At 39.8% G+C, this 18,455-nt stretch overlaps 1 protein-coding gene and 1 non-coding gene across 2 annotated transcripts in view; both read right to left on the bottom strand.

Annotated features, from left to right (window-relative positions):
- The window catches only part of TEX14 (testis expressed 14, intercellular bridge forming factor), a 183,886-nt gene that overhangs the window by 56,513 nt on the left and 108,918 nt on the right, over positions 1-18,455 (bottom strand). The window contains exons 11-14 of the mRNA XM_044003986.1: positions 15,977-16,128; positions 12,764-12,954; positions 12,294-12,444; positions 1,191-2,167 (exon numbers count right to left, since the gene is read on the bottom strand). Of these exons, the coding sequence (XP_043859921.1) occupies positions 1,191-2,167; positions 12,294-12,444; positions 12,764-12,954; positions 15,977-16,128 (1,471 nt within the window). The remainder of the gene's footprint in view (positions 1-1,190; positions 2,168-12,293; positions 12,445-12,763; positions 12,955-15,976; positions 16,129-18,455) is intronic.
- LOC122727191 lies at positions 17,903-18,119 on the bottom strand. Its single transcript, XR_006353129.1, has one exon. It is a non-coding gene; the product is annotated as a small nucleolar RNA U3 (small nucleolar RNA).

Here is an 18,455-nt window from a genome sequence, read left to right as displayed (position 1 = left end):
TAATCTATTTAACCCTATAGGAAAGTAGGAGGGGAAGAGGATAAGGAGGGAAGGGTGAAAAAAGGGAGTGCAGAGCAGGGGAGGGGACAGTCAGAAGTAAAACACTTTTGAGGAGGAATAGATTAAAAGAAGATAGAAAATAGAGTAAATATCATTGGAAGGAATAGGATGGAGGAAAATAGGTTATGATGAACAGGATACTATCAGAAAAACCTGGAAAGGCCTACATGAACTGAAGCAGAGTGAAATGTACTATATACAAAATAACAGTAATAGTGTAAGATGATCTGCTGGGAAGCATGTGGTTATTTTCAGCAATATCCAATTATCCAATATAACCCTGAAGGACTTATGAAAATTGCAGTCCATCTACAGAGAAAGAACTGATGGTATCTGGAAACAGATGGAAACAAATTAAAAAAAAAATTTTTTTTTTGTTTTTGGCAGGGCAGCTAGGTGGCGCAGTGGATAAAGCACTGGCCCTGGATTCAGGAGGACCTGAGTTCAAATGTGGCCTCAGACACTTGACGCTTACTAGCTGTGTGACCCTGGGCAAGTCACTTAACCCCCATTGCTGCCCCCCCCCAAATTTTTTTTGTTTGACAATTCCTTAATTTGAAATTTTGTTTTTTGATTGTTTCTCTCACAACCTAGTTAATATGGGAATATTTTCCATGACTACTCATGTATAATTTATTTTGAATTGCTTGAGTTCTTGTGGGTGGGGGGTAGGAATGGAGGGAGGAAGAGAAGTTGGAACACAAAGTTTTAAAAAACTGATGTCAAAATTTGTTTTTACATACATTTTGGAAAATAAAATTCTATTCAAACAAAAAAAGGAAAAGAAAAAAGAAAGCACCTCTCTTTGCAGTGGCTAGAGAGCTAGGCCTGGAGTCAGGAAGACCTGAGTTCAAATCTGGTCTTAAACACTGACTAATTGTGTGACCCAGGGCAAATCACTTCACCTCTTTTGCCTCAGTTTCCTCAACTGTAAAATGGGGATAATAATAGCAGCTACTTTGCAAGGCTGTTGTAAAGATCAAATGAGATTGTATTTCTAAAGCATTTAGCCCAGTCCTGACACACATTAAGTTTTAAGTGGATGTTAGTGAACAACGAAATGGTCCTCACACCCAGACAGAAAGGACTCGACTCCAGTGTCATCCCCACCCCACCTTGGTCTAACTTACCGAGAGTGGTGTCCAGGCCAGTGCATTCCTTGCTTCCATCTCCTTGCTCCCCTCATTTACCTGCTGGTTCTTTTCAGCCTGGTCTCCAATACTTTCTTCAGGAACAGACTCGAAAGGCTTCCAGCTGTGACCACCTTTTCTCTTGTATCTTTGGCCGGTGCTGCCAAGACCCATACCCTGTAATTCTCTCATTGCTCGAGCTGTCTTCACCAAGTTCTGGAAATAGTCAACACAGCCAGGCTGCTGTCCTGGTGCCTGCATGGAAGGAGGGATGTAGCACTTTGCTGGGGGCCCGAAGGCAGCCCACACAGCTGATGAGTCATAACCCCTGGCACAAAACCTTAGGGCAGCCCACGAGGAGGACATCTGCTGCTCCTGTCGTTTTCTCATCACCTCTAGTTTGCCTATCTTCTGTTCTGCATTTCGCAGGGATTCAGTCGCCTGCTGCATTAAGGTCTGAGAGATCTTCAAGTTGAGAATACACTTACTGATATATTGCTCTATTCTGGACCTGCTGCTCATGTCAAGCTTGGCTTCCCTGGTCACCTCCTGCACATGTGAATTCAAAGTGTCACTGAGAGGATCCCAGTGCTCAGAGGATGACTCTGTGCCTGCTTCAGAAATAGGACTTTCCTCGCCATAATCCAAGTGGGCAGCTTTATTTATTTCAGGCGACTCTCCAGTTATAGATTTAGTTTCTTCTCCTTGGTTTTTTCCATTTCCTAAAGATATATCTGATGTAGTAATTTCTCCCAAATCATCATCACACATGTCCAAGTAACAAGAGTAGATTTCATTTATTTCGAAACTACAGAGGCTCTCATCTCCACAACTTGGGCTACAAGCCCTGGCCAATTCAGACAGATTTTCTGGACTCTCAGTTTGTTTAGCTGTTATACTGTGATTCAAAACCTCACAATCCAGTGCTGCTTTTTCAGGTAAAGATGAGTGACATCCTGGTGAATCGGGCTGACAGCCTGTGGGAAAGAATCAACACCTTGATCTTCTTGAAGACTAGCACTGGGCTCCACACTGAGGCCTAGGCGACAGCCTAGCAACCTTTTCTGATTATTGAAATTGGACCAGAAACTCCAAAGATGCCTGTCATTATTCACTCTACTTCTCAGATGTGAAATTCTGCCCCACAAATATACAAAGCTACAATATAGGCAAGAGTGGAGAGACATTTCAACGATTGAAACCTGTTAAGAACCCCTGGGCCTACTGTCCAGGATTTGCAGCAACAGCAGCATGGCTCCTCACCTGAGGACCTGAGTTCAAATCCGACTTTAGACCCTTGACACTTCCTAGCCGTGTGACCCTCGGCAAGTCACTTAACCCTCACTGCCCCGCAAAATAAAATAAAATAAAACATCCAAGTTCTATAAGAAACATCAGCCTCTTCCCTCCACAGCTAGAACACTCTCCCTCTTCCAATCCTTTGCTTCCGGCCAAGCCTAGCTCAAGCACCACCATCTGCATGAAGCTTCTCCTGATCCACTCCCCTCACCCCAATGACTTTAATTTTAATTTTTTTTTTTTGGTGAGGCAATTGGGGTTAAGTGACTTGCCCAGGGTCACACAGCTAGTAAGTGTTAAGTGTCTGAGGTTGGATTTGAACTCAGGTACTCCTGACTCCAGGGCTGGTCCTCTATCTACTATACCATCTAGCTGCCCCTACCCCAATGACTTTTTATTTACTTTGTACAAGTTTTATTCATTCTTCACGAAGGACAAGGCTGTTTAAGTCTTGTGTATCGCTCCAGTGCCTAGCACAAAGCTGAGCACAGGGAAGGCAATCAATAAATGTTCACTGATTGACTGACTGTTATTATCAAAATGGCTCACATTCCCTCCCACTCAATCTCATCCAAGTCTGGTCATCTATGTTGGGGAATCCTTCATTGATTAGCCTCTAGTACAACACTTGGGTTTATTCTTTTAACCCTGCCTTTCCTTGTCACTTAGGTGTTTCTGGTACTGGCTTAAGTTTCCCCTCCTCTGTATGTTCCCAGATATGTGGTTCTTTAATCTCCCTCATGTGCTAACATGACCTCTCCTCAATTATACTACAAGTTTCCTGAAGGCAAGAACTACAACTTGGTATGACTGCTAAGTCTGTGCTATGGAAATGCTGCTCTTACAGAGATGTGGCCAGAATCGAGGTCCCCACCCCCAGCTTTGGGAAAGAGGACCGTGGAGGAAGAAGAAAGAAGTACAGCTGGTGTATATGTCTATGCTTCTACAGTAAAGCAGACTGACCTGTGTGTAGTAGGGAAATCATTACATTTTAAATTGTATTTTCTAAAAGTCACTTCACAATAGCAAGCATCCAGAACTTCTATTTGGATGGCAGCCAGTGTTAATGCCATGGATTTTGGATGATATTTTGTGCTTGCTCTATTTGTCACATGGTGATGGGATTGGCAGGTCATTTTCCCTTGGAAAGAGAGTCATCAGAAACCTTTTCTGGAACTGAGCTGTCATTTGCACCAGAAGGCTGGTGGAAAGTGCTAGCCTACTTATGTAGAGTGTGAAATAAGATGGAAGTTTAAACCTTCTCAGAAGTAAGGAAAGACATTTCTCTTTTGCAAGGATTGGAAAAGGATTCTAAATAGCTATAGGTATGATGAGTTAAACAATACCTTAAAGATAGAAAAGAATATTCATACGGAGTGAAATGAACAGAACCAAGAGAAACAATAACATTGTAAAGAAAAATAACTTGGAAATACTGAAGAACTCTAAGCAACACTTTGACTAACTATGAGTCCCATGGACTGATGATGACACATGCCACCTACCTCCTGATAAAGAGGTGATCAATTCAGGGTGCAAAATGCAACATACATTATTTGACATGGCCAATAAAGAGAATTTGTTTTGCTTAATCCTGAAAATAAAGTACAGCTGGTTTCATCCATCCCACCTCCCCTCAAATAAATCCTCCAAACATTCAGAAAATGCACCAGACTAAGTACGGATGAGGAAATCCAAGGGAAACAAAAATCACAGTAAGTCATTTTTCCCGGCTCTGATAGAAAGGTCTGCAGACAGAGGGAATGGTCTAGCCAGGAGCCTGTGGCACTCCTGAGCAGGGACAGGCTGTACCAGGGCATGAAGAGGTCCCAAATATAGCACAGAAAGGCCTAAACTAACATAGGGTGGATGCAGGAAGAGGGGTCAAGTGTTAGCTTTATCAATCACTCCCCAGGATGAACTGAGGAAGGGTATTCCAGGGTGCAGAGGGGTGATAAGTTCATATAAATCCAGAAGCAAGGAGCAGCTGTGTGGCTCAGACTCCAGGAATGGAGCAAATCTTAATTCCAGCCTCTAGCTCAATCTGAAGCCTGCAGCAGAATAACCAGAGGAAGAATTCCAGACCAAACAGAAGCCTACAATTCTGTCACTCTGAACAAGCAGAGCTTTCCAGCTGGCTAAAAGATGCTGAGTCCAGCAGTAGTCTCCCAAAACTCCAAATGGGACAGGACCACAGGTTTATTAAGCTCAGATCCAAGCCCAGGCAGGAATTTGTAGAGCTCAGATCAGAAGGCCAACAATGAGACTTTGCCCTGGATCAGACCACTGATAGCTTGCAGGTGCATAACCCAAATTGTTCCTGAGATCCTAGAATAACATAACACTGGATACCCCAAGAAAGCAGCAGCAGGACTAGCCCAAACATTCTCTCAAGAAACCTGGCTTTAATATAAGGTCCAAAATCAAAAAGTAGTTTGGAAGAGTGAGCAAACAAAAAAATAATCCACCATATAAAGCTATTATGGTGATAGAGAAGAGAATGACTCCAAAATATGTTCTACAAGCAGAGCCTCAAAGTAAAATCTTGGGTACAAACTCAACTAGAATTCTTTTCTTTTTCTTTGGTGATGCAATTGGGGTTAAGTGACTTGCCCAGGGTCACACAGCTAGTAAGTGTTAAGTGTCTGAGGCCAGATTTGAACTCAGGTCCTCCTGACTCCAGGGCCGGTGCTCTATCCACTGCACCACCTAGCTGCCCCTCAACTAGAATTCTTAAAAGACATGAAACAAGTTTTAAAAAGAGTTTTAAATATTTTTATAAATGAAATGAGAAAGCTATAGGAAAAAAAGAGAAAAGGAAATGAGAGTTATGGAACAATTAGAAAGGAAATGACTAGTTGGCACAAAATCTGAGCAACAAACTCCCAGAAAATTAGAATGGACCAAACAGAAGCCAATGACTCCATAAGACAAGAAATAGTAAAATAAAATTAAAAGACTGAAAAAAATATTACAAGATATATAGTATCTCACAGCAAAAACAAATTGAAGGGGAAAAAACCTTAAGAATCATTCAACTAACTTAAAGCCACGAAAAGAGCCTAGACATCACATTTAAAGAAATCTTAGGGGTCAGCTAGGTGGTACAGTGGATAAAGCACCGGTCCCAGATTCAGGAGGACCTGAGTTCAAATCCGATCTCAGACACTTGACATTTACTAGCTGTGTGACCTTGGGCAAGTCACTTAACCCTCACTGCCCCCTCCCCCCCCCAAAGAAATCTTAAAAGAAAATTGTCCATATCGATTAGAAACCAAGCAAAGTGGAAATAGAAAGAATTTATGGGGTTACCTCCTGAAAAAAAAAACAAAAACAAAAACAAAAACAGCCCTAAAATGAAAACTCCCAAGAACATTACAGCTCAAATTCAGAATTTCCAGGTCAACAACAACAAAAAAATACTACATGCAGTTAGAAAGAAAGAATTCAAGTACTAAGAGGTGATACTGAGGATCATATATAATTTAGCAGTCATCACCATAAAGGAGGTGAGAGTTCAGAATACCCTACACCAAAAGATAGTAGCTTATAATCAAGAATAACGTATCCATCAAAAATTAGTATCCCCTTGTAGGGAAAAAATGGATGTTTATTAAAATAGAGGACTTTCAAGCATCCTTGTTACAAAGACTAGAGTTGTGGAGAAACTCTGAAGTACAAACAGAGGAGTCAAGAGAAACATGAAAATGTAAACATGAAAGAACAATGGTTAAGGGACTAAACAAAGATGAACTATTAATATTCAAATATAGGGAAATGACATGTGTCCCTTCTGAACTCTATCATCAGGGGTCATACAGAGAAAATAATTAGACAGAAAGCCTTGGAGTGATTCTGTTAAGTCCTAATGATCTTAAAAGAGGAATGGAAAGGAAGGGAAGGGGGAATATACTAGAGGGAGAAAGGAAGAGGAAGGTTAGGGACAATTATTTCACATAATTGGGGTGTACAAGTAGAATTCCATACAAAAAAGAAGAAAGGCTGATGAGAGTGGGTGACTATCTGCTCACTTCCAGTCTTACATCTCCAATTGCCTTTCAGGCATCTACTACATGTCCTTTGGATACCTTCAACTGAACATATCTAAAATCAGACTCATCTCTCTTCCTACCTTCCCTATTACTACAGAGGGCAACAGCTTCCTCCCAAGCTTCCAATATAGCAACCTAGGAGTCCTCCTGGATTCCTCACGCTCTGTCACCCCCACCCATCCATCCAAATATCCAATCTGTTGCCAAGGCCTGTCACTTTCCCCTGTGTAATATTTCTGGCACTCACCCCCTTCTCTCTGGCACAGCCACTCCTCTAGCGCATCCTCTCGTCGCCTCCTGCCTGGATGATTTCAGCACACTGCTGGTGGGTCTCCCTCCCTCATGTCTTTTCCCACTCCCATCCACCCTCCTTTCAGCCACCCAAATGACCTTCCTAAAGTGCAGATCTGACATCACTGCCCCTACTCAGTAAACGCCAGTGGCTGCCTAGCACCTCTAAGACCAAAGAAAATGTCATTTGGCATTCAAACCCCTTCGTGATCCAGCCCTCTCCTACCTTCCCAGTCTTTTCACACTTTACTCCCAACCACATACTCTCTTATCCAGTGACCCTGGTCTCTGTGTGTTGCCTCTGGCTTTCCCCAATGGCTGGAATGCTCTCTCTCCTCATTTCTGCCTGCTGACTGTTAAGGGTTAAAATTCTAGCTAAACTGTCTAAAATATCTAATGAGTGGTCGCCAATAAATTATAAGCTTTAGCAAGAGTTAGACTTTTAAGCATTTATTAAGGAGAATAAGAATTTGGTAAAGAGAGAGAAAAAAGGCCTAGATTCCTATCTATTAAAGGGAGAGCACATTTCTAGCTCCGCTCTCCACCAGAGTCCAGAGGAAAGAGCCCGAGACTGAGCGCCAGTCTCTTCCTTCCTCCTCCCACTAGTCCGCGTCACTTCCTGACTCCTGAAGAAAAGACTCCTGGTCTTGCCCTCAAAGACCTTCCCTTCATGGGCAGAACTCTTCTACAGTAAGTATCCAGCAGGTGGCGTTATTCCAATCGTTACAGTCCCCCCTGTTGTTCCTCAAGAAACAAAATGTTTCCTTGACGGAACAGTAAAAAGAATATAATAACTATTGCTAACTAATAATATGTGAACAACAATATAGAAAAGGAAGAGAGGAAAGTTTTGTTCAGAGGGGCGATTTTTTTTTTTTTTTTGTCCTCATGAACCGACGCTTTGACATTAGTCTTGCAAAGGGAGGGCCTCTGCAGAGAATACATGTTACAGATGGTGTATATTATGACAGAAAGAGAAAAAAAACAACAAAAACAACAAATCAAAACTGTTCATTTAAAGTCTCTGAAAGTCTTTTCTCAGATGTCCTCTAGGTGTAGTCGTGGAATGGAAGTCTTTTCAGGGGTTGATGTGTGGATGCTGGTAATCAGCCAGGAAAATTTCCTACAAAATTGAGCTTAACACACCTTTAAAATAGCTTTGTCAATAATCAAATCAAACAATGAAAGTTCTCAAAAACATGTCTAAGGGAATTCAGAATCTTAGTTGTTACACATGAAACATATAATAAAACAAAATTGAAACATTCTTTAAAATTATAATATTACTGAGAAGACAATTGCTGTGATATTAATTTTTAAAAATAATTTTTATCTTTGTTTCATCACTTTTTGCATCATCTGCCTAATTATCCTCATGCCATTATGAGAAATTAGAAAATCTAATATAATTGGTAACAGGTGTCAAGGCCAAATTCAACACTGTATTTATCATGACACCTGAGATAATTATGGGGGTTACCATAAAAGAACAGAGAAATGATGGGATATGAGCATTCCCACACTTGAGCAATATGTACTGCCCATACAGTATGCCAGGCTTAAAATAGGTGGATGGAATATACGTCCATGCCACCGAACATATTGGAGGAAACTGAGTCAGACTTAATCAGATGCATGGGATTGAGATGGTCCATGGCATCAGGCATATAGGAGGGAGCATAGAAGCCAGGTGTAGAAGTGAGATGGGTGGGATCAATACTTCCAGCCATCTGTACGATATTGTGGGGAAAAATAAAATAAAATATTAAACCAAGAGAATCCAACCTCAACATTAGTCAAAAGCCGTTCCCTCGGCCATACCTTGACTTCATGCATGTCTCCCCTCATGTGACAGTTCAGTGTCTGCTCTTGCATGTATTCCTCTTGTGATTGGATGGCATCTTGGCCAACTGGCATCTGATAACTCAGAATAAAGGCAATTAATGTTTTAAATGATAAATTCCCATAATTCCAAGTCTCATATGGATTTAAAAATTGAGGATAATAAATGATTGCAAAAAATGTGAATACATCTTGACTCAGAACACAATATATAATTATGCAACAATTTCAAATAATACCCCTTTTTTTTTTTACTTAGTATACAATTACTTTTGTGAAAAATCAGAACATACTTAAATACAAGTTAAAGCACAACAGAATCTCAAAGAACTTTTTTTTTTGAAAATAGAAAACTTTTACAAATGTTCCCCTCTTTTTTTTTTTTTTTGGGAATATGCTTATCAAAAATAATACTTCTAGAATCAATTTACACTTGCCATGGCAACCAATTTGCCAGGGAAATGCTTTAAAGAGTTTGATCAAATAATCAGTTGAGAAAAAATAACAAAAACAACTCAGAATATGGGAGCACAATACTCCTAGAATTAACATTGTATAATAAAATCAAAACCATCTTGCAATGTTTCAAAATTAGATAGACAAATGAATAGAAGAAAATACACATGGAACAATAAAATACAGTGAAATTCAAACTAAGGAAATCTAAATGAATATGAACTTAATATCAATAAGAGTATTATAAAATATAAACTTGATCACATGACTATAAAAAGCTTTTACAAATATTCTCCTTGTTTTAGAAACTAAGTATAAGACACAATCTCAAAAGCATTAAAATCTCTATGAAAATAAACCCATACCATTAATTTCAAAATGTATACGTAATAGCATAGAAATCCTATGTAACTTCTGAACTGATACTATTAATAATCTGAGTGAATTTAGAACACTTTTGATTCCGATATCTAAAATCCCCAATACTCATATCAATACCTTGCTGCTTACTTCTACATTTCTGTAAAATATATACCCTTCCATGGCAAAAGAAGCGGAGTCTTGAACTATGTTGATGATTGTCATTCTTATTCGGCTTAAGTTTTTCTTCTTTAACCCCTCTATATTGTCTGTCGGGCTTTTCACCATACAAATGCTTTATAAGATTACTAATTAAAGACAAAAGCAGGTTAGCAAAATTATGAACAAAACGAGTATATCTGGAATTTAAAGGGCTTTCTAAGGTTGTCTCAGAAGCACAGCCAGGCTGGGGAAGGGCTGAGCCTGAAGCTGCAAATGTAGTTAGAGAAAGTTGAGCATGCGCATCAGTTCTCTGGACTTCCCAGGCAGGGGAAGCAATGGGCTTGGCCATGGGAGGAGTAGAGGGTGGGGTCTGGAGAGGAGGGGAGGGACCAGAGCAATTTGAATCAGACTTGATTTTGAACTCAGGCCTGGATTCCTCTTCCCCCACTTTGCCTCCAGGTGCTAGGGGATTAAAAGCTTCTAGAGGGTGGGTCATTGCCTCCAGGCATGCAAAATTAGAGCAACAATTAGTGTTAGAACTGGGAAAAGCTGCAGGAATCTCTTCAGGTTTCTCTGAAAAAGCATGGTTGGGAGAGGGAGAGATATTTCCTTGTGTGAGTAAGTTGCTGGCTCTTTTAACAAAAATAAAAAGAAAAATAGAAAATCCACAAAAACAAAGCATTAACATGATCTTATCTCCCATTTGTCTGGTTAAACAGACTAAAATCAAAAATAGGATAATTAGGGAGTTTAAAAGGTCCATTTGAAAAAATTTAAAGGGAAAACACCAGGCAATTCAGCAGTACTTAAGATTTAAAGGGTTAGGGTAGGGAAAATTTCTTACCCAACCGGAAGATCAGAAGTGAGGTTCAGCTTATCCCTTCGTGGTTACCATCTGTTAAGGGTTAAAATTCTAGCTAAACTGTCTAAAATATCTAATGAGTGGTCGCCAATAAATTATAAGCTTTAGCAAGAGTTAGACTTTTAAGCATTTATTAAGGAGAATAAGAATTTGGTAAAGAGAGAGAAAAAAGGCCTAGATTCCTATCTATTAAAGGGAGAGCACATTTCTAGCTCCGCTCTCCACCAGAGTCCAGAGGAAAGAGCCCGAGACTGAGCGCCAGTCTCTTCCTTCCTCCTCCCACTAGTCCGCGTCACTTCCTGACTCCTGAAGAAAAGACTCCTGGTCTTGCCCTCAAAGACCTTCCCTTCATGGGCAGAACTCTTCTACAGTAAGTATCCAGCAGGTGGCGTTATTCCAATCGTTACATGACTTCAGGCCCCAACTAAAATACCATTTTCTATAGAAACCTTTCCCAATCCCTCTTAATTCTAGTGCCTTCCCTCTGTTAATTATTTCCTTTTTTGTGTAAACATTGTTTGTATATATTTGCTTGCTTGTTGTTTGCCCCATTAGATTGAGAGCTCCTTTTTGTATCTCAATTGATTACCACAGTAGTAAGTACTCAGTAAATGTCTGCTGACTGGCAGACTCTCAGCTGAACTGTTGTCAAGGAAGGGAAGCATAAACACACACTGGGTACAGACATTATTTCACTCAATAGGGACACAGGAGGGAAGGTGAAAAGGGGGAAATGAGAGGGAAGACAGGTTGAGGAATTATTTCTAAGCAAAATAAACTCTAAGGATATATTTATATGTATAGCTATTTTTGTGGTGGCAAAGAATTGGAAACTGGGAGGGTACCTGTTAATTGGGGAGCAGCTGAACTGGTTATGGTGTATAAAGGTGATGGAATACTATTGTGCTATACAAAATGATGACAAGGAAGGTTTCAAAGAAACCTGGGAAGATTTGTTTAAACTGATAGTGAGCAAAGTGAACAAAACCAGGAGAAAAATTTATACAACAACAACAATATTGTAAAGACAAATAATTCCAAAGTACAGAGGAACTCTGATTAATGATTCCAGAGGATTAATCTTCATTAAACATGTTACCCACCTCCTAATTGAGAGATAAAATATTCATAGAGCCAAATAAGACAGATTGGAGGAAAGGGGTAGGAGAAATCAAATGGCTTCTTCCAAGTTAAGGCAGGGACTAAAACGGATATCTCCTGGGTGCCTCATTTAGTGTGTTCAGTTCACTGCATATATCCATTGGGCTAGGATGACTATTTTACATAATTATAACCAAATAATGCAAATTTAAAAACATGCAACTTCACAGAATTCATTATTCCAACTAATAGTGTTTGTCCAGAAAGTTGAATAGAATACATTAGGATCTCAACACTCTTCTGAACAGGTCATTTGCCAAATCATGATGCTATCATCAGTCAGTCAGTAAACATTTATTAAGTACCTACTCTGCAGCAGGCACTGTGCTAAGCACCGGAAATACAAAAAGGAAAGACGGTATCTATCTTTAAGGAGCTCACAATCTGAGATTCAGTCTCATCAACCAGGCACCTGTTAGTACAAGACACCTTCAAACTATAAATTCATGCCTTTGCGGGTAGCTAGGTGGCCCAGTAGATAAAGCACTGGCTCTGGATTCAGGAGGACCTGAGTTCAAATCCAGCCTCAGACACTTGACGCTTCCTAGCTGTGTGACCCTGGGCAAGTCACTTAACCCTCATTGCCCCCCCCACCCCCCAAAAAAATTTATGCCATACCTGTTTCCTTCAGCTCCCGAACTTCCAAATCAAGGGCTTCTCTCTTATTTTCTGATGTCATGCCAAAGTAAATATTTATGTCATGATGCTTTTTATATTTCTGAACATTTGTGTTTTCAACTGGATGGGTTCTCTGGGCCTCAATTAAATCCTGTAAGAGATATATTTTCAAGAACATTTCAGCTGGCACATAAATGTTATGAACAAGTCCCATCATGGGAGAGCTTCAAAAGAATGCTGACAACCACTTGCTGGGATATTTTGGGGGAAATTCTTGTTTGAGTATGGCTTGGATTACAAAGTGTCCTCTCACTCTGAGATTCCATAATTCTAAGACATAACATATAACAATTAGGGCCTTGTTAATATTTTTAAGTAGAAGGAATTTCAGATAAGGGTAGCATGAATACTGATATTTAAAGAAACAAACAAAATCTCAAAAATTTCCATCTACATAAAGAGTGTGTTACCTTTAAGTCATTCTTTAGAATATATCGAATATCTTGAAGGTTCATAGTCCGGTCTTTTTGTCTGACCTCTATGCCTGTCTTAACAATATCATAGTAAGTTTTTGGAAGTCTGGCATCTACTTCTAAATGATTCCCCAAAATTATAGCTTCCTTAATAACAGAGCCTTCTAGACCATTCCAGGGTAGAGTATCTGCAAGAAAAATGTTGTATATGGAAATTAACCACAGACAAATCAATAGAATGAAGTTGTGTAATCTTAGGGCAGTGATATAATTTCTTTAGACATCAGTTCTGTCACATGTATGTGAAGCATTGATATGAAACACTTTGGGGGCAGCTTGGTGGTGCAGTGGATAGAGCACCAACCCTGGAGTCAGGAGTACCTGAGTTCAAATCCGGCCTCAGACATTTGACATTTACTAGCTGTGTGACCCTGGGCAAGTCAGTTAACCCCAATTGCCTCACCAAAAAAAAAAAAAAAAAGATATGAAAATCTTTTCAAATTCTCTAATACTCAGGAAAATGCAAATCAAAAGAACCATAAGATAATGTCTTTTTTGACCATTAGATTGGCAAAAACATAAAGTAAAATAAAATTCAATATTGGTTATGCTGCAGAGAAGTAGATATACTTTCACACTGTGGAACTGTAGTTTGGTGAAAACTTCTTAGAAAGACCTTTAGCAATACAATAAAAGTCATAAAACTGATCTTACCCTTTGATCCAGTGATCCAATTGCTGATGTTCTACCCTAAAGATATCATGAAAGGGGAAAAGAGACCTATCTGTCCCAAAGTATTCAATTCCAGCAATATCTCTTCAATACATGCCAAAGACCATGCCAGGTACTGGGGATAGTTCTTGTACATGAAGACTTTATATTCATAGCTGTTTTATTTGCAATATATAGCGAGCAACCTATTTGTTCAACAACAAAGGGAATAGCTGAATAAATCATGGTATGTAACAGAATATTTTGGTGCTGGGGCAGCTAGGTGGTGCAGTGGATAGAGCACTGGCCCTGGATTCAGGAGGACCTGAGTTCAAATCTGAACATCAGACACTTAACACTTACTAGCTGTGTGACCCTAGGCAAGTCACTTAACCCCAATTGCCTCACCAAAAAAACAAGAATATATTGGTGCTATTAAAAAAAGAAAATAAAAGATTCAAAGAATATAGAAAAATTTGTATAAACAGATGCAAAACTAGATCAGTAGAATAAGAAAAGTAATATACACTGTTTAATTTTTTTTTTAATGGGGCAAGAAAAGTATATACACTGTTTAAAAACAAAAACAATGGCAACAGATTTCTAAAAGTACATGACTGGATTTGGGAGACACCAGATAAATATATTGTTTGTTTTTATTTTATTAAAATTTGTTTTATTATTCTTTTCCTTAATCAAAATATAAAAGAGCTTTATCTTTGTATTTATTTATTTTATTTTTGAGGCAATTGGGGTTAAGTGACTTGCCCAGGGTCACACAGCTAGTTAAGTGTTAAGTGTCTGAGGCCGAATTTGAACTCAGGTCCTCCTGAATCCAGGGCTGGTGCTCTATCCACTGCGCCACCTAGCTGCCCCAAAAAGCTTTATATTTTAGAGTTTTATTTGGAAATTTAGTCTTTATTTGTTTCTTGTATTTATTGTTTGTAAAAATGAAAGCCATGTATAATGTAAAAATTAGGATGAGGGTGGATCTAGAAAGCCTGGAAGGTCACCTCTAGCCCTAACATTCTATCTCTCCATGATTCTATGAACTACAGACTTGGGAATAAAATGCCTGGGAGAGGGGAAAGGGATGAATGAAAAAAGAGGAACCTATAAAAAATTCAGGAAAAATGTGGGAACACTTGTGCGAAATGATGCAGACAAGAACTTTCTACCTTCTTAATCCAAGCCTGTGCCTTGTAGAAACTAAATGTATATTTCCTTTTTTTCTTTTGGGTGGGCGATGTGTCACCCTCCGCTGTGACGGGGCTGCCAGGGCCGAGACAGGGGGCGTGATTGCAGGGGTAATGCGTCGCTCTCGCCCTGGATCCGTGGATGCACCAAGCAACAGGCAGGGGTCGTGGAAGTGGGTCCTGTTTTGTGTAGTCCCGTGGCTGGGTGAATGCATATTTCCATGTAACAGGAAAATTATTTAAAGGAATTAAAGTGAGTTTAAGATTTTGAACAATTTTAATTTGATTTTGGTTTTAAACCCAATTTCTTATTGGTTAAATTTCCATTCATTTTCTATTTCTGACTCTTAGTATTTGTTCTGAGTCAACTAATTCTTCGTAAGGATATTGGGGTCAGCAATTCTTTACTTACAAGCTCAACTGTAGTTCTATTATTGCCAGTTAAAGATGGAAATGCTGAGCAAAAAAAGGGGGGGGGGGGAGAAGGGGAGGTGTGTGTGTGTGTGTGTGTGTGTGTGTGTGTGTGTGTGTGAAGTAAACAGAAGCATAAGAAAAAGAGACAAGGACTGAAACAATGTAAATAAAAACAAGAAAAGGCAATAGAACTTGGGTTAATTTAATTATCAATAGCTACCCATAACTACTACTTTCCTGTTAACTACTGGTAAATTACAAAAGTGTGGGGTAGCAGATGGAATTGTCAGGGTGTGTTGGTTAAGAAATATCTGCTGCATAAAGATAAAATGTATCCAAATTAATTAATTAATTGATTAATTAATTGTTTTGTGGGGGCAATTGGGGTTAAGTGACTTGCCCAGGATCACACAGCTAGTAAGTGTCAAGTGTCTGAGGTCACACTTGAACTCAGGTCCTCCTGAATCCAGGGCCAGTGCTTTATCCACTGTGCCACCTAGCTGCCTCTAATTCATTTTTTAAAAGTAAAAAATGACCAATGATCAATAAGTAGATGGATGTTCTTCATTCACAGGGCAAGATAAAGCTTTATGGGTGATCTTGTATCTTCACAAGACAAATATTTGTTTTTAAAACAAATATTTAGCATATGGACTTTTTTCAGGCTCTGTTTATTTATTTATTTTTAGTGAGGCAATTGGGGTTAAGTGACTTGCCAGGGTCACACAGCTAGTAAGTGTTAAGTGTCTGAGGCCGGATTTGAACTCAGGTACTCCTGACTCCAGGGCCAGTGCTCTATCCACTGTGCCACCTAGCTGCCCCTCAGGCTCTGTTTTTAAAGAATATGAAAGAAAACAGAAGCAATCAGTTAATTTCCCCCTTGATTTACCTGTTAAGATTTCTTGTATGATGATACAAAAGCTGTAGATGTCTGATTTGACTGTAGCAGCCTTCTGCAAGATTACCTCTGGAGCAGACCAACTGTACAGTAAAGCTGGGATGGGAACACGAGTCAGGTCCTTGTGAGCACCTCCGTCCTGACTAGAGCACAAAAGCACAGAAGACACACTTTATATCTAAAATAATCATCCATCATGACTGCCTTTCTTCCCCAAGAGTCTGTCTGTCTGTCTGTCTCTCTCTCACACACACACACACCCCCCACACACACACTTACAGGAATCAGAACTCTACTATGAACCACACAGCCTCACGATAACAGAAGCTTTATCCACTTCATCCAGTTTAAATGCCATCTTCTCTACAAAGCCCTCCTGGATGTGTGGATGTGGAAGCATATTAAAAAACCTTTTTAAAAAAGTTTATCTGAAAGTAATAAGAAATAAATATTTCTCCAGTCTTTCTAGATCTTACTTCCTTGCTTTATACCTAACTCTTCAAAAGCATGTAAAAGGTCAAGAACAAAAGCAAAAACTCCCCCAAATAGATTCAACATAAATAATTGGCAAAAAATGGATTAAGTAACCAAATTTAGAATAAGAAATACCTCTTGAAAAGGACCCACATGTACAAAAATATTTATAACAGCTCTTTTTGTGGTGGCAAAAAATTGAGGGGAGGTCCATCAATTGGGGAATGGCCGAACAAGTTATGCTATATGAATGTGATGGAATACTACTGTGCTATAAGGAATGATGAGCAGGAAGCTCTCAGAAAAACCTGGAAAGACTTACATGACCTGATGCTGAACGAAGTAAGCAGAACCAGGAGAACATTGTACACAGTACCAGTAACACTGTGTGATGATCAGCTGTGAGAGACTTAGCTCTTCTCAGCAATATAATGATCCAAAAGACTCATGATGGAAAATGCTTTCTACATCCAGAAAAGGACTATGGGTTCTGAATGTAAATCGAAACATACTACTTACATCCTCCACAGAGAATGTAAACTACTTTGTGTAAATAAATGTAAACTGAAAAAGAAGATTCAACTATCCCATGGGATAATTGGCACACCACAGGCCATCCCTAGCACTATGCCTTCTTAGTATCTGGCTTGAGGGCAGGTGTAGGGATCCATTTTACTTTGTCCTGCTACTGCCTAGCCTCTTATGAGTAAGATCCCCATATTTACCCAAATAAAACCTATTACTAACCATACTGGTATGGACTGCCCCTCTTTCTTCAGTATCTCATTATTCTCTCAGAATGTATGCCCATTCTACAGTTGGCATAATCAGGGCAGAATGGAGCTGTTCCCTTATACAATTCTGGCATCTAATAACCCCTTCTTTCCACTCAAACTACCTTTCATCCACTCTTTAATCCAAACTATTTGTTTCTTAGAGACTGGCCATAAGCATTTAAGTTCCTACAAAGCACTAAGGATACAATAAGAGTCTAATAAATTCACTACAATTTTCATTTATCTTTCCACTGTCTCCCCATGCCCTCCTTACTACCAAAAACTTCATAAAAATCTCTCTTGCCTTACTACAAAAGCACAGAAACCTTACTTTCCCTTATGTGCATATGTATTTGGCTTTTTTGCTGCAAAAATTACTGTTTAGCTTTTGTTGGAAACCTAACCTCCTTTTGCCATTAAATACCCAAACTTCCCAATTGAAAAACCACATTAAAAGTGGAAGTAGGGGGCGGCTAGGTGGCACAGTGGATAAAGCACCGGCCTTGGATTCAGGAGTTCCTGAGTTCAAATCGGGCCTCAGACACTTGACAGTTACTAGCTGTGTAACCCTGGGCAAATCACTTAACCCCACTGCCCCACAAAAAAAAAAAAAGTAGAAGTAGCTTTCTAAAACCTTTCTTTTCAAATACCAAAATAAAGTATGAAGGCCACTCAGCCTGCATTCTCTTCCTCTCACTCTACCCAGAGGCAGAGAAGAACGATCATCAATGGCAAGAGGCAGCTACTAGCAAGCAGCACCACAAACCAGCTTCACGCTCAGAAGAGAACGCCACAGCTCCTCCTCGTGGTTACCTCCGTGCTACACTTTCAGCCACAATTCTCTAGTAACATACTATAGAAATGATCCCTGAAAGTATAGTCTTAGCTAGCAACCTCCCGACGCGCCTGCCACAGTCAATCCCTCACACTGTTAGCTCACGGCTACTTTTCTATACCCTCCGTAACCCCACCCAAAACCGACCCGATGCACCTTCCAGAACAAATACACCAAGCAAAAGCCCCGAACACCTCATTTTCTGAGCCAGAAGTGGTTGCAGAGCCTGAAAGCCTCAAGAGTGCTAATTAGCATACCGCTTCTGGACAGCCAATCACGTGGGACCGGTTGCTTCGAGCCCAGCCCCTCTCCGACCCCACCCAGCACTCTCCCTGAGCAGGGAACCACTTGGCTGTGACCTAGGTGGGTCCTGGTGCCTTTCCAA

The sequence above is a fragment of the Dromiciops gliroides genome, chromosome 4, assembly GCF_019393635.1.
Source record: "Dromiciops gliroides isolate mDroGli1 chromosome 4, mDroGli1.pri, whole genome shotgun sequence".
NCBI lineage: Eukaryota > Metazoa > Chordata > Mammalia > Microbiotheria > Microbiotheriidae > Dromiciops > Dromiciops gliroides.
Note: the sequence above shows the minus strand (reverse complement) of the source record. Positions and strands in the feature narration are given on the sequence as shown.